At 37.3% G+C, this 17364-nt stretch overlaps 1 protein-coding gene across 1 annotated transcript; it reads right to left on the reverse strand.

The window, feature by feature from the left end:
• Positions 1-2982: 2982 nt before the first annotated feature.
• LOC134804634 (dnaJ homolog subfamily C member 5) lies at positions 2983-16486 on the reverse strand. The gene is made up of 2 exons (XM_063777741.1): positions 15687-16486; positions 2983-4047 (listed from the first exon to the last, which is right to left on the reverse strand). The coding sequence occupies exons 1-2, from the start codon at positions 16297-16299 to the stop codon at positions 4022-4024; spliced, it is 639 nt and encodes a 212-aa protein (XP_063633811.1). The 5' UTR covers positions 16300-16486; the 3' UTR covers positions 2983-4021.
• Between the last annotated feature and the right edge of the window lie 878 nt (positions 16487-17364).

Here is a 17364-nt window from a genome sequence, read left to right on the forward strand (position 1 = left end):
ACTGGTAGACAGACACATAAGGGATGGTCCTCTTAAGAGGCATCCGCTGCACCAATTGCAGTGTGCGTATCAGCCGGGTAAATCGACTGAAACGGCACTACACCTGGTGACAACCAGAGCGGAACAGGCGATAGAGAACAAAGAACTATGTCTGGCCACTTTTATAGACGTGGAGGGGGCATTTGACCGCACCACGTATCAGGCAATCAATATTGCAGCATCTAAACACGGCATAGAACCAACAATCTGTAGATGGATTGGTACTATGCTAAATAGCCGACTAATAAAATCCTCCCTTATGGGAGATGAAATATTAGCTACGGCCACGAAGGGTTGTCCACAGGGTGGGGTTCTCTCACCAACTCTCTGGAGCCTGGTAGTTAACTCACTGTTGGAAGAACTAAACAAAGGCCCAATACATACGGTAGGGTACGCAGATGATTTAGTGATTCTTGTAAACGGGAAATTCCCGGGAACAGTATCGGAAATCATGAATAAAGCACTGAAGCAAGTGGAGAGATGGTGCAACTGTCATCAACTCTCCATAAACCCAGGCAAAACAGTGGTAATACCGTTTACCAGGAAAAAGACCCTTAATGGCATGAAGCAGCTGAAGCTTTATGGAAGGGTACTGGAAATGTCCAATGAAGTGAAATATCTAGGCGTTACACTAGATAAAGAGCTGAACTGGAGAAAGCATGTCGAACTAACAACCACCAAGGCACTTAGAGTGTTTGGAATGTGTAGATCGGCTTATGGCAAAACGTGGGGTCTAAACCCAAAGGTACTAAGATGGATCTATACCATGATGGTAAGACCAATCATCTTGTACGGATGCCTGGCATGGTGGCCAAGGACACTAAAGAGCACATGCAGGGATGCCCTTATGAAAATACAAAGAACGGCATGCATGGCTATTACTGGCGCGTTTAGAACGACGCCAACAGCGGCGATGGAGGTACTGCTAGACCTCTCGCCGCTACACCTAGTGATACAATCTGAGGCCCGGAAATCGCTACACAGGTTGACCCTAACAGGCCTCTGGAGCGATAGCAAGCCAAAGACCAAACACACAAACATGGAATGTGACAATTTCATGAAAAGGATTACGAACATGGGCTGCGATAAGATGCAACCCAAGTTTGTGTTCCATAAGAATTTTAACGTTAAAATTCCAACAAGGGCTGAGTGGACCGAAGGTCTTGAAGCACCAATCTCTGATGAAAACGACATCATATGGTACACAGATGGGTCTAAGACAGAATCTGGTACGGGGGCAGGCATTTATGCAAATGACTTTAGTAGTAGTATAAGCATGGGCAATTACGCCACTGTCTTCCAAGCCGAGACATTCGCTATAATTGCCTGTGTGCATGAGAATATAGTTAGGCGAACCCAAGGGAAGAATATCTATATACTCAGCGACAGTCAGGCCGCTCTCAAAGCGCTCGAAGCTCCCAGAGTGGACTCTAGACTGGTATATAATGGCGTCCAAGCCCTGAACCAGCTTGGAAGGCAAAACAGAGTGCAACTGGTATGGATCCCAGGGCACGAGGGATTCATAGGCAATGAAAATGCAGATGAACTCGCCAGAGCCGGATCTGTAAGTAACCTTATAGGTCCGGAACCATTCGTGGGGCTCTCACAGGGAACCATCACAACGGCTATTAAAGACCATACCAAGACCAAACACCAGGAAGAATGGGATAGTCTGACGGGTCTAAAGCATGCAAAGCTCTTTATGCAAGGAATAGACTCCGGCTGGAGCAAAAAGCTTTGGAAACTTAGCAAAAGACAGTTCCAAATCATAACGGGGGTGTTTACTGGCCATTACGGGGTCAAAGGATTTCTGGCCAAGATGGGACACTCTGACAACACCGATTGTCGTATGTGTGGCGAAGAGGAAGAGACAGTAAGACACTTAATGTGTGAATGTCACGCCCTCGCCAGACAAAGAATGAAGGACTTTGGAGCAGGATACCTGGAACCAAAGGACTTTAAAACGCTACCCATGAGCTCCATCATCCGACACATGGATATGGTGGGAAAAGCTCTTGAGTAGTTGACGGATCTCTTCTAGGGGGTAACTGCACAAAAGATCCCTATGGGTCGAAGTGTATCCGCAAGGGCCCCCGAAAACAATAAGATAAGATAAGACCATAAGTGCACAAACATAAAAGTCTTAATTCACAATTTGCCCCGCGGATTCCTATGTCTGCAGTAATAAATATTATTATTGTAACCTGAACATACTCGTAAGTGTATGGAGCTAAATGCTCGTTCGTAGGAGCAGTACTTCTGTAGAAAGAGTTATATGTATATCTACTGTTCTCTGGATCTAACTGTAGCTACACATTTATAGGTAGTACAAAACTCAAAAACAACATGATAGCAATCAAGTGTTAACGCCCAAGAAGATATAATTTTGATACCGTGTGACACATACTACTTTTCACATCAACTATGAGGAAAATAAAAAAAACTTAAAGTGGTAACACACTATCGCACCGCACCGCGACCTTGGTGCGTCGCACACATAAGTGAGAGCGAGAAACAGGTATCTCTTTCTCGCTCTCACTTATGGGTGCGACGTACCAAGGTCGCGGTGCGGTGCGATAGTGTGTTACGGCCTTTAGTGTTGACACCACAGTGTTGCCACTTTTTAATTTCTACTCTTTTTTGCCAGGCTGTACAGTCACCTGCAATAATATGTTACTCTTCGAAGGCCGCAAAAATATATGACACGCTCTTATGACTCTACAAATAAGATCGTGTCAGATATTATTGCGGCCTTCGTTGTGTAGCATATTATTGCAGGTGACTGTACATACGATGTTCATAGTTAATTATATTAATATTTTGTACTGGCAATGAAATGTCGTTGAACAGAAAAGTGCCACTTTGAGGGAAGAAAAATTTTCTGATTAGGTGATGTGAAAAAATATTTGAATCATAGCAATGGCAAGATAATAATTAACAATACTTAGGATAATACTTTATTGATGTAACTTTGAAGAATAAAACAATTTAAACATATGTATGCAAGGAATATCTATTTTCGGTGGTTGAATTATTTAGAGGACTTAGTGCCTTAGTCTCCGCTACGTACAACGTCACATAGTACGGGAATACAGAAACATTTCTACAAAACGGGACGCTCTATGTAGCACCCGGCATCAACGGGAGACCCAAGCCTTAGAACATACGTAGGTATACAGTAAATATTTAAAAATAAAGCTCATTAATCATTTGAATTAATTTATATACATATTACAATAAGTGGAATAGTCGTAACCAATTATTATTTTGATACCCATATTTTAGGTCGAACTAATATGATAGGCGTGATGATAGCACGTATCTCGCTTGCTCGGTTACTTTTGTAATAAGATTTGTTCAAAGAAAGATTTGAGGGTGTTTAAATAGGTTACAGAGTTGAATAGTCAAAGAAAATACTGTACCGGAAAATAATAGCAATCTGACTAGATGATGGCTCGGAAACCTTTCCGCTCACTTATTTATATGTAGAGTAATAGTTCTTTTCGCGGCACGATCTTTCCCTTGACACAAGCTGATACTATTAACTATCCTCTCTCTGGTACAGTCAGCATCAAATAGATAGTGACGGCCAAAGTCGCCAAATATATCGGAACACATCATGATTTCTATTGTAACAAAGGAGTGTTACGAGATATTTGGCCACGTTGGCCGTCACTATATATGTGATACTGACTGTACCACAGTTAAATACAAAATAAGTAACTAATAAGACCCGAAAGTCTTTTAAATGGATAGAAAAATAGTTCCTATGTGTATTATAAACACCGTCACATATAGATTAGCTACAGGCAGAAAAGTAATATCAGAATAATATTGTTGAAAAATAATTATACAAAATTAAAAATATAACTTACAGTTAATAATAAAAGGCTCGAATTTTATCAGCAACGGTGCGCAATCATGGTTAATTTATTTCTTCATTACTCTTAAATATACGTTAGACTAGCCGAGAATAGTTACTTCACGTGTACTTTGGAATACTGCTTCCTGAAAATAAGAAAAATATAAACGGTTACGATTACATAACGAAGATAAATATATAAAAGGACAACACTATGGGAGAATTGACGACCAAACTATGTTTTTTTATTCTAAAAAGTGTCAGAAGCTACAAAACGTACTTTTGTAATAAGTAGCATTTTGCACTTAAATTTAGTGATTCGAGCCAGTCGCCTTATGTAGTTATGATAAAATAGCTACATGGCATGATTTTGTCACTTTCTCGAACTCACAACAGCTCTAAATAAGAACGGGATACCTAATTGATATTATTAAATGAGAGAGATTATTCCATAATGCAGTAATTTATTTGAATCAAAGTACGTTAATTACATATAAGAAACCTTATTAGGTACCTTCTATTTAATATAGTCGTTGACTAGTACAATGTTAAATACTTTAAATAATAAACTGACAGCAGGCGCAGGTGCCCTGTGGGCCGATTTTAGAATTTCGACCGCTCAATTTCGTGTAAGTATTCCGTTCGCTACTATTTCCACTACTAAAATTCTACTAATAGAATTGAAAACGAGTGGTACAATACCACTAGATTCCCAATTTCTATCGCTCGTATTTCAAAAATAGGGTTTCGACGTATTCCACAGATTTTCGAGCGACGAAACCGAGCGCTCGAAATTAAAAAATCGGTCTCCTGCACGCGCGTGTATGTATCGTGCGCCAGCCCAACGCAGCTACGACGTATATTCTCAGTCGCAAATCCGAACCATTGTTTAGGTAGGTACCTAATTGTTTTGGAATACCATCTAACAAGCTAGATACAGTAAGACTCCGCGGAGCCGCGGCTCGAGTGGCTGCGTCGACGGGAGATCGCGCGCCGGCCACGGCGAGCGCGCCGCACCGGGATTAACATTAAACTTCACACAAAATTAATACAATTGGACTATTTATATTTAAAGAGATTTTAAAGTCATAACAGTGTATTAGGTTTATAGAAACGTGAATGTGGATATTACGTTTAAGCGATTGTGAATAAAAATTTCGATATAAGTAGCTCGTTATTCTTACCTTATAACAATAATACATAACACAGTGATCAACAATCTCGTTTCGCTTTGAATAATAAATCTAACGTCTTATTAAACTAGGATTAATCTTAATTATACGTGAATACATAATAAATTAAAATACACTTTTATTCTGAAGCTGCAATTCCGTGCTGTCCCAGACTCGCTAATAAATATACACGAAACTAAACTGACACAATATCACTATGCCATCCCCTAGCATTAATAGTCAACCAAGTTGACATTTCTATTAATTACATCATAAGTTTAGTTTGGTCAAGTACAATTTACAAACTGTTATAGGTACTAATATCGAAGATAATTAATAATCGCTCTTAAAATAGACAGACAGTTGCCATTTGTAAGCCGGTAATTAAAATAGGAAATAAGCATTATGACGATTTACAAAATCAGCTGTTTGTTTTTAAGTCTAACCTGTATTACCTAGTTCAGCAATAATAAAGACACGCGTTCATTCAGTCAAGATTAACATATTCAATGGTGAGGATGCAAATAACACCCCCGCATTGAATGTGTGAATCTTTAAAGGAATAGCACCAGCGCGGAAAACCAGACGAGACTAATAAAAACTTCTTAAAACCCTACTATAACTGCAAACACATTTTGCACAAAAATAAAATCATAAATACCATCAACTTTCCTATTGATTTTATTTTATTCTTAGTATGTTAAACACGAAGAAAAGTAATGTTACGACTTTTAATGAATTTAAAATATGTACGTTCGTACAGTGGCGACGTTTATTATTGGCGTTAATTTCCAATTTTAGTTTTATGATGATATGTGACCGCTCTAAATTAAAAAAAAAATGTCCTCAAACGCGAATACTAGAGTCACAAATTGGTATTCCTGCGTCCACACCTGTCTCCATTTTATCGGTAATATTGGTCATAATCGGCGATCGAAATCAGCGAGCCAAATTGGCGTTTGCCTGATTTGATCGAACAATTTAATCAGATTGGCGAAAAATTGTCCCGTCTGGACTCCACTTTAAACCGATTTCTATAACCAGTTACCCTATAAGCTTTAAGATTTTTAATGAGTGCATTTTTGGACATCTATCAAAGTATTAAATGCTCTAAGATCAAAGTACTTTAAAATGTTATTTTACAATACTTAAAAAAAATACGCTGAATGAATGAATTCTTAGTTCGGCTTACCCATGTCGGGTATTTCGGGTATGTCTGGCGCCATGCCACTGATACGCAAGTACGTACAGATCGGTAAAATCGTGAATCGCTCGAATGAGCTGACCTGTCCGCCTCAATGCGTTATGTAACTCCCACGTCCATATAAAGCAGTGGTGGGCAAAGTACGGCCCGCGGGCCAACACGGCCCGCGAAAGGATTTTATCTGGCCCGCCGCCGGTCATTTAAAAAAATGTATAATATGGCCAGCAATATAATAAAAATACATTTTTGCTGTAAATCTGGCCCTCCTCTGAAATTCCTTCAAGTTTTGGCCCCTCGTGAAGAAAGTTTGCCCACCACTGATATAAAGTCATGTAAAACTATGGCTTATTAACCGGGCAACTAAAATATTAAACAGGAACTTTCATTGGGCGTATAATAATATAATTGGGCTGTGGATTAATATTTTACCGCCAATAAATTTATATTAGCCTCAAATATAAGCATCATATTATTAAAAAACTGGCAGCAAAATCAGGCCACCCAAATAATTTATAGGAAACTTGAAGTGATAAGTTGGCGTCTATAATAATAAGTTAACTAATATTGAAAAGCGATCATAAAATTTGGTTGTCATCTAGTTGTTCACATCTAAGTACCTAATCATATTGAGCATATCGTTTCAGGTAGTATTTCAATACGCATAAGCAGTTGAATTTAATGAATATTGGTCACTATTTACACAAAACACCTCAAATTAATTTACCAATGCGCAATGGTCAGTATACTTATAGTCGAAATTCCTAATCATGAAACACCTAATGGCCATTATACCTTAGATCTTTCAATTTTTAATTACTAATTTCAATAGTTACCACTGTGTTCTGCCAGAGTCAAAAGATAGGTGCGACGACGAGCGAAGCGAGGAGGAGCGTGTTAGGTTGACCGTGTAGTGACCAAACAAAATATTTTAAAAGAACTTCATTTTTGAATTAATAGATAGCCGTTTTCTTTTTAAAATGTGCTTCATAAATGGTCTCCAATATACTAATTCAGTTGCCAAATAAATACTTGGTACCTGCCTAAAAATAATCAGAAGCTGTAACGGCATTAAAATACAACTCATATTGATATATTTTAAGGCACCGTTTTTGTTGCCAATCTATTAATTTTAGTACCCATATCTATTTTTTTAAACTACCCAATTTCGATTAATTAGTTGACCGGTTAAATACGTGCCTAAAACTATTAAGAGTTAAGGGGACGGCCGCTTCTCCATACAAACGTAGTCCCGATTTTCCTCTCTGGATATTGATATTATTGAAAATACGACACGCTTGACTTTTTTCGATTTTTTTTATATTTAAAAAATTAGGAGAGATAAACAGATTTCATACAATTTTTTAAATGCTCCTAACTCTTATAATAATTAAATATTCGAAAAAATGAAACGTAGGGGCATAGCCGTGGTTTATATACAACAAATTGTGTCAAAATATTTTCATTAATGTTAATTTCCAGAGAGGAAAATGAGGACTACGTTTGTATGAAAAGGCAATTTCGCGCGAGTCCTCCACTTTCGTCTTAAAATTATGTGATAGAATTATCTAAATCAGTAAATGTGTATTTAAATACAACAGAGCTATATTTTTTTCAATACTTTCATTTCACATATGTATTTCAATGTATTCTTCCTGTTCGAATTATATGTTATATAGGCCTACTTGCAGAATATTTTTTGAATAGTATTTTAGCGTGTTTGGTAGTAGGTAACGCTTAGGAGGTAGTATAGCGAAGTTGGAAACTTATAATGAACGAATAATGAATATTTATTTTAGCTATAGAGATTAATAAGTTAATAACATTGTGGGCACACATAAGCCGGTTGTAACAACCACTTCATAACCCTCGTTTTAGGATTGCGAAGAATCGAATAGAAGTTTACATAAATAAGCAAATCCATATCAGGACATTAGATGCTCGTGTTAGAAACAATTAATTCTATTACATGTCAGTAAATTAGAGAGAAAATTTGGTTAAACTCGAGAAAACAAAAGTAATAAGAAACGCTAATTTATTTCAGTCTGATATAGGCATAAGTTTCAACATCTTGAAGACGAAGTGTGACTGTGTTAGCAATACCTTATGATGAGCTAGAGGATACCTGTAGGCTTCTAATATAATGTAAGATTATGTAGGTATTACTATGAATAATTCTAGAATAATTGTACTACTCACACTCACAAGGTTACATAACATAACCTTATTATAAGTGGAGGGGTCACAAATACTACTGGCAAATAGTTTAACAAAACATGTGTTAAGGGTTAAGGTATAAGGTAGGCACAGATATCAGTCATGCCTGATACCTTTGATAAAAGAAATATGGATCACCGATGAGTTATGCTAACCGGATAAGATAAAACATAATGAGGTATAGATAATTCAACAGTCGTAGCTGTGTATACATATACCTACATTAAAACAAATAGGTGTGATATACTTTTAAAAGAGGCCCACAGGGCTCGGAAACCGTTTTATTTTTCAAACCGGTTTCGATTATTCACCCGAGAACGAAAAGCATTTCGTTACCGGTTAAAGAACTGTTCTGTTGAAATAATACCGGGCTATGCCAAATTCGTTCGCTTTCCGTTTTGTGAGACGAAATTAACCGGTTAAATTGTAAATATCGCAGCGGGATAGAACGAGTAAGTATTGCTCTCTTCCTGTATGACAACGAGTTTAACTGAGTCTCCGGAAGCCGAGAATATCCGGTTCCTCGCGAACCGTATAATTCTGTTACCTCTTCTTGCCGGTTAGGAGACAGAACGTAATTTTATAGTTCGCGTTCCATTCATTAACCGGTTTTTAATGAACCAAATAATATAACGGTTTTGGATCGATATTAACCGGTATTTCGATACTGGTTCGAGCCCTGGAGGCCTATGAAGCGCTTAGTTGGAGACTAGAGGGACTTATAGAATATTACGTAAACAGCCTTTATGTGCAATGTTCAAATGTAGTGAATAGAATTATTAGTGGCTTATATTTTTGTGACTGTACTTATGTCACCAGTGCACGTAATTCTAGCGCGGGTTGGGTACCTACACATTTAGGCACATGTGGTTTTGTACCATTCATTCATTTCTTTCTGTTGATTAAATAAATGTTTGTGTAAAATATAGTACCTATCTATTTACTTTCTGCACAATTGCCATGCAAACTACAAACTGTTTTATATTTTTTTAAAAGTAAGAAAAAAGTAGTTTTTAGGGTTCCGTACCTCAAAAGGAAAAAACGGAACCCTTATAGGATCACTCGTGCGTCTGTCTGTCTGTCTGTCCGTCTGTCACAGCCTATTTTCTCGGAAACTACTGGATCAATTAAGTTGAAATTTGGTACACATATGTAAATTAGTGACCCAAAGATGGATATGTAACGTAAACAAAATTAATTCTAAGCATGGGGGGCACTTTGGGGGGGGGGGGGGGGGGGGGGTAAATGAGAATTAATTTTGTTTACGTTTATTACCGAAACTACATGGTCTAAAATTTTTTAAAGAGTTTCTTGAAATAAGTATATGAGGTGATGGGTATTTTAATTTAATACGAGAACAATTCGTACGAAACATATCTAGACAGTTAGATTAATTTAACTCACATTTATGAAAATATGTACACAAATGCCATAACACTTATCATTGTTATCATTACATACAATATAAATGTAATACCTACATTTTAATACATCTAATTCCATTGAGACTACTTACCTAATTTCTTGTTATTTTTAAGTTTTAGAAATGGGCACAGGTTTCCAGAACTTTTACTTCTTAAACACCAGCAACAAAGAATGCTATGACATATTTTCCTAAAAATATTACAATGCTAGTTTTAAAAGCCATTACGGGGAGGGACTTGTACCGCCAAAGTGGGAGCGGAACGGGTGTGAAACAAGCGACCCAGCGCGGCTAGATCGGAGCCAGAGAAAGAAATATTTCGAAGCTATGGTGTTTACTCGTAAAAATATACGACTTTGATTTATTTGATGTATATTTTTCTTAGTCATGTTAAGTACGGTGTAAATAAAGTGAGATTTACTTTTTAGTATAATACATATATTATACTAAAAAGTTTTTTCCAGTTTCAGCTTAATCGAATAATGGCAAGTGGGTCTAATTTAGCTTGCAAGATTTGACCCGAACATACATACCTACAAACAATCATTGAAAGTTAAATAAAAATAAATCAGAATATATTTATTTCAAGAAATTAGCATTCCACGAGTAGCGTACTGTGATCCTCACACTAGGCTCAGCCTCTAATGTGGGAATTAGAGAAATACCGAATACTGATATGTTGCGGCTATTATTTTAACAGAATGTAATTATTATTAAAGCTACTACATTATAAATAAGATTTTTTATTAAGGCCTGTAAAAGCTTGTAAAAGGTAAGGTTTAGAATCTATTTTCTAACGACTGAAGTTCATCCAATTATGTAACGGGTACCGAGGGACATATGTACATGACATGAAGGTCTGAAAATAAAGATAGCATTTTTTTGCACATTAATACGTAGCAATTCTAAATAAAACCCTCGCCTTTATTTTAAGCCTCTAGTGCCTTGCCGCACGCACTCCGCCATGGATAATGGGTAATAAATCATCTGTCTTTGCTACTGCTGAATTGTAGGAAACTAAAGCTAAGATCCGGAAATGTTAACATTTAACTTCCAACTATAACACCCAACCTAAGCTCTACTGATGAGCAGTAGGTGTACTCAAAGACATAAAAAATATAAAAATGTAAGTATTGCATTGATAGATCGACAGACGGCAAGACAAATAAGTTTTAGTTTTGCCATAACACGTTAAATTTAATTAACTTTCGCGGGATCACAATCGCGTAGGCAAAAAACATGCGGAACTCTACAATCGCGAAGGCATAAAAAGTTTACATCACAATTGCTCGAAAAAGATCTTATTTCGTGCAGGTGTACTAAAGGACAAAGGCCTACGGGTGTTTTCTTTATATTTTTTTATTAAGAATTTGGAGCGGAAAACAAATTCCATACTAATTTATAAAAGTTACTAACTTCTAACTCTTATAATAATAATAATAAGTTTTTGCCAAAAATTTCGTTTTTGGTACAAGCTTTTATCGTTGACTGGACTTTTCTTACGACAGACAACTAATACTCATCGAGACAATTCTAAAAACCCCCTAACACAATTAGGTTGCGTTGTTTCATCACAGAGTTCCTATGGCCACCTCCTGTCTCCATCATCAGATCAGTTCGACAGTACCATATTATTGTATTGTCATCAGAACTACATACAGCTGCCAATTTTCATGACGCTACGATCCTTGGAAGATGGTTAAATTTGTTACCTTAGATTCCATTACATAGTTACATACAGGTCGACCTAATAAAAGCTTGTTAATAAATCTAACGGTAAGCGAACGGTCTCATAGCGAAGAGTCTCGACTCTCGACCACCACCTATAGAGACTCTCGCTGGGTGGTTGGATCAAGGGTCAGATGCAGAAGGCGGTAACTTTGGACACGGCGCGTATAGTACGTCGGTTCCTCACTCTGCGGCCCTGACCACCGGCAGCTTGGACCAAGGCCCGCTGCCGGCGGCTCCCTAGGTTAGGTTTTTTATAATGTGTTTTTATGTATTTTTTATTGTTTTTTTATATATTTTACTTTTATATTCATATTATAAATCACCTAGCCTAAGAGTTCAAATAAATAAAGAAATAAATCTAAAAAAGAAAAATGAAGGGGCAGCTATGGTTAATATAATACAATGAATTGTGTTAAAAAAATTCTACAATGCAAATAATGAGAGAAGAAAATGGGGACTGTGTTTCTATGGAGAAGCGGTCACGTGACATCGTCCCCTTTCGTCTTAATTCACACAAGCCCATTGTAATAGTTTCAAAGAGAGATAGACAAATCGTCTTTTTCTAAATGTATTAATTAGAGAGGGACGGGTAGTCTTAACTCGCGGCCGAGATACTGTCGCGGCGCTCCTTTGCTAAGCCTACTCTAACACTTAACATAAAGCAATCGGAAACAAGATAACTTTAAAACCCAAACACGCGAATAACACAATAATAACATTTAATTGTTTTTACAGTTTGTATGACATAGATCCTGCCTATGCCACTTCGTCTACTTATTCTTATATACCTTAGATGAGCAAGTACCTATTATGTATGTATAGTGTAAATTCTATAAACACAAAATGAATAAATTACCATAAATAAACTAAATTTCATAGATGGGTCATAGTCATAAGTCAAGTAAATAGTTTTAAGGCCTCACTAAAGTATGTAATTAACCTCATTTTAACCTCATTTATAGTATAATTAAGTATGGAAAAAATACATCTAACCTTCTTATAGTTATTATATGTATAGAGACAGGGGAACGGACTTCTAGCTTTTATGGATTTAAAAGTCACATAATCCAACTAAGACACTAATATGTAATTAGATACTACTAATTACTGAGTTGTAGAAGGTTGTATACATATGTATAGTTCGTTCTTCTCCTATTGTTATTATTTTTAAATATATGTATGTAGAACACAAACATAATATTGCAATAAATATGTATTTTGTCAACTTTTGCAAACCTGAATCACATGGTCATTGTTCTTGTTAACTAAATTCAAGGGCTATATAATATTATTTTCTCAATAACTTGACTTGGGGTGGAATAGCCGGTAATGACTGTTATGAGTCAGCAGAACAGGGCAGATCTATATAAGGTGTATTTGCGTAGTTCCGAATCTGTCCGTTAATTCAGAAAAAACCCCTGGCATCTGGCATGATACAATAATGGGTGGTTTTCGGACGGTACGGTAGTACCGACGTGATCTGGAATTACCCGAATAGACCTCAGAATTAGCATAGTAGAGTTAACACCTTTGCTGCGGTAATTAGTGTAACTATAAACGAAAAGTACATAACAGTTGTAAAGAATATATATTCTAAAAGTGTAAGCAGAGTCAAACTGGAACGAGAGGGAGATGAAATTATAATAGGACGCGGTTTGAGGCAAGGTGACCCTCTCGCACCCAAATTATTTATAGGTGTTTTAGAAGATATTTTCCGGAATATAGACTGGAAAAATGAGGGGCTGTGGGTGAAAAATAGAAGCCTCACGCACTTTAGATTTGCAGATGATATAGTCCTTTTTAATGAAACAGCTTCAGGAATAAGAAATATGCTGCAAACCCTAAACACAGAAAGTCAGAAAATAGGACTACAAATGAATGCCACAAAAACAAAAGTGATGACTAATAGCTACCAGCAACCAATAAAAATAGAAGAAAGAAAAATAGATTACGTTCAAGAGTACATATATTTGGGAAAACTCATATCCTTTAACAAAAATAGTAACGAAAACGAAACAGACAGAAGAATTAACATAGCGTGGACTAAATATTGGGCTCAAAAAGAAATTCTAAAAGGCAACTACAGTTTGAAACTTTAATAATGGACTCCTGCATCCTACCCAGCCTCAATTATTCCAGTCAAACATGGGTGTACACCAAGAGGGTAAAGAGCAAAATTCTCGCTTGCCAACACGCAATGGAAAGGAGCATCTTGAAGTTAAGGAGAATCCAGAAAACAAGAAATGAAGAAATAAGGAAGAAAACTAAGCTGACAGATGCTCTTCAACATGCACTATCCCAGAAGTGGAAATGGGCAGGGCATTTGGCGAGATACCGAGACAAGAGATGGGGACTCTCCATGCAACCAGATGGCCAGGCCCCACGGGAAAGAGAAAGGCAGGAAAACCACGGAAAAGATGGGCTGACGACATTGTGGAGGCAGCAGGAAGGGACTGGATGGATACCGCTCAAAATAGAGTAACATGGTTTGCCATGCTTGGAGGTGGCCTTTACCCAAACAGGCACCACAAAAAAAAATTATAAGATTTAAGTAATTTGAAATGAAAAATATAAATTAGTGGAAATAAAAGGCTATATAATAATAATAATAATAAATTAGTGTAACTCGTAATTAAGCATACTTCACCCATGTGTAGTCCCACCCATGTGAAAAATGGTCTCGCGACTCCATCCCAGAATGGAATGAATATGTTAAATGTAAGTAGAACTCAAATGTCTTTTTTATACAACCATCCATAACAAGGAGCAGCCAGTGTACAAATACATACTTATTTGCAGCAGTGTAGTTAGAGTGAAATTAAAGTTTTAAAGGCTCAAGAGGCATAGAGATACACAAGTCTACACAACACAAAGACCGTCCAGTTGTCCATCGAGCATAAGCTAATATATCTGATGGTCCACACAATATTTACTTGTGTCAGGAAAAAAATTTATGTCAATATTTCAAAATATTACAAAAGCTAAATAGTTAATTTGAAGATGACATAGATTCAGTTTAGTGAGTATAAGGACATGAATCTAAATACTCCTATTAAAATTGACTAAGCATATTTTTGTCCCTTGGGACTGCAACCCGTATTCGATACAATTGCAGTAGCATTCATTCACACCAAGTAAGCCAGAGTGCAAACGCACCACAGTGGCCCGGTTACCATCTATCCATTCACCATAATAAAATATTTTGCTACCAAGCAGGTATGTCCAGGTAGGAAAAGTAAAATTATACAAACACTGATATCAAACTGCAGCTTAATCGTCCTGAGATCCATCTGGCATAAGGCGTTTTATTTGGCAATCAGTGCATAGTTGACACTTGAAATATAATTTATTGAACTAACCAATACAAAAGTGTTGTAATTACGCTGCACAAACAAGTTTTTACTTTAAATCATATGGTCAACTAATTTAGTTCTGCACTATAATCTACTATAGTAAGTATAAGTAACTAAGTACTTACTAAAGTTTTATTCTCCATGCAGTGCTGCAGAACATAAATGGTGACAATTGTAATGATTTAAAAGCCACTAAATAAACAGGACTGCCCCATTATATCACCAAAAATTTGTGAACAAAATAATGTAAATGTTTAATGTAATATTATGTTTATCCCTGAACTCTGACATAAAAAATAGAGCCTTCACAACATATACATACATATCCATATATCTTGGCCTGAGAGCAAGTGCTTAAACTATTATTAACCTGTAACTAATATTATGAACTATTTTACTAATGGTCAATTCAATACATATTATGAGCAATGCAAGGAGGAAGAAAGTGAATTCCAACTTTACATTTGAATGTTTCGCTAGTTGGTTGGATTGATTGTACTGACAACTTTTACTTTCCTGCAAGCATTGTAGGAAAGCATCAATCATATACATTACAACCAAAAACATTACTAAAGTAGTTGTGGCAGCAAGGAATGGAGAGATCATTGCAGTGACAAAATGGAAACAATATCAAGATGGACATGTTGCATTTAAGTATGTTAATGTGAAATTCCATAATTCACCCCACCTGTGTTGAGGCCAGTATTTTCCGAGGCGCCATAGGAGGCAGGCGCCGGTTCGGAGGAGCCGGCGTCGGGAGGCGCGGGCATGGCGATCGGCGGAGCCTGCTTGCCGGACGGGCGGCCCTCGCCGCCGGGCTGCACGGTCACGGCCGCCACGCCGTCCGAATCGTCGCGCTCCAGCGTGTGGTAGTCGCCCGACTCCTCTGGCGGGCGCGGCTTGCACTTCCCGCAGCAGCAGTTGCAGCAACAGCACAGGCAGCAGCAGAAGTAGCAGCCCGTCAGAATACCACATACGATGAACAGTGCCTTGCACCAGGTGCTCGTAACCACGAAATACGCATTCACGTTCTCTTCGCCGAACTGTTCCGCAATGTACAGCCCGAGCGAGCCGTAATTGTCGTAAATGTTTCTCTTCGTCGCATCGCTCAATATAGTATGTGCGCGGTTTACTTCTTTAAACTTTTCCGAAGCATCTGGATTATTGGGATTTTTATCGGGGTGATATTTTAACGCCAATTTCCGGTAACTTTTCTTGACATCATCGGCTGTAGCAGTTTTGGGCACTTCAAGTATTTGGTAGAGACTGTCTCCGGCTGTTGATAGTTTCCTTTTATCCATTGCCTCTCTTCTATGGTCACTACTTAAGACGGTTAAATAGGTATATTTTTCGTTAACTAATAATGTGCAGAAGCAGCAATGATCTGAATTTTCTACAAAGCAGTTTATCAAGTAGATAGTAATAAAAATTAGCCCCAGCCCAATCTACGTTTCACTGGTGACACAGACTAGACAGCAAAGGCTGCAAAGGCTGGTAATATTGATGTTACCATTTCCCGATTTTGTCGATGGTTTAATTATACCGTTAAACTGTTGCTACTGAATGGGCTATTAATTAAACTACGACGTATTTAGAAGGTTGGACTGTACAAGAAAGCTAAACTTGGAAAAAAGTTTTTTATTATGTGAATCACTTATAATCATGAGTGATCGCCGGTGGGTACCGCACCTTACCCCGGCTACACACGTTAAGCCCCCATAGGCACGGGAACTTTTTTAATGCGTGTTAAAAAAGCGTTTGAATGACACAAATGGATAACCATGTAAAGCCTGACAACAGTTTATATTTGACCCTCGCCATTTTGCGGATTTTCAATGGTACTAATTTATTTTACTGGCAACAAGTACTCTTTGACAACGAACGTTGGCTGTCATCGATTGTCACCGATGTAAACAAACGGAAAATATTTACGAATATATTCAAATATAAACGGTTATATTACAAAAATGCCAAAAAAAATTACCAAAGATGCGAAAAAAATTGTAGTGAATGCCATCAAATACTTACAGCTTAAAAAAGACGAAGGATTACATAGCATTCCAATAAACAATGTTTTAAAGTTGGTTGTTGACATGACCGGTATTGACATTTTACAGTGCGGTTTTATTGAACTGGTTAGTTGTTTGGTTTAAACTTTAATATTTCATTTAAGGTTTACGTAGATCGACGATAAAAATCCTATAATCGAATTGGAGACTGAACGTTTTATAATCGAGGTTGGTGGTCCTGAAAGCGACACAACATCTGATGAAAATCAGACTTCGTCAGAGTCAGAAAACGAAGAATATTTAAATGAGGGTTCATACCTACCGACTGGAATTGGTTTCATGGTGGTATCAGATGGG

This window comes from Cydia splendana, chromosome Z, assembly GCF_910591565.1.
Source record: "Cydia splendana chromosome Z, ilCydSple1.2, whole genome shotgun sequence".
Taxonomy (NCBI): Eukaryota; Metazoa; Arthropoda; class Insecta; order Lepidoptera; family Tortricidae; genus Cydia; species Cydia splendana.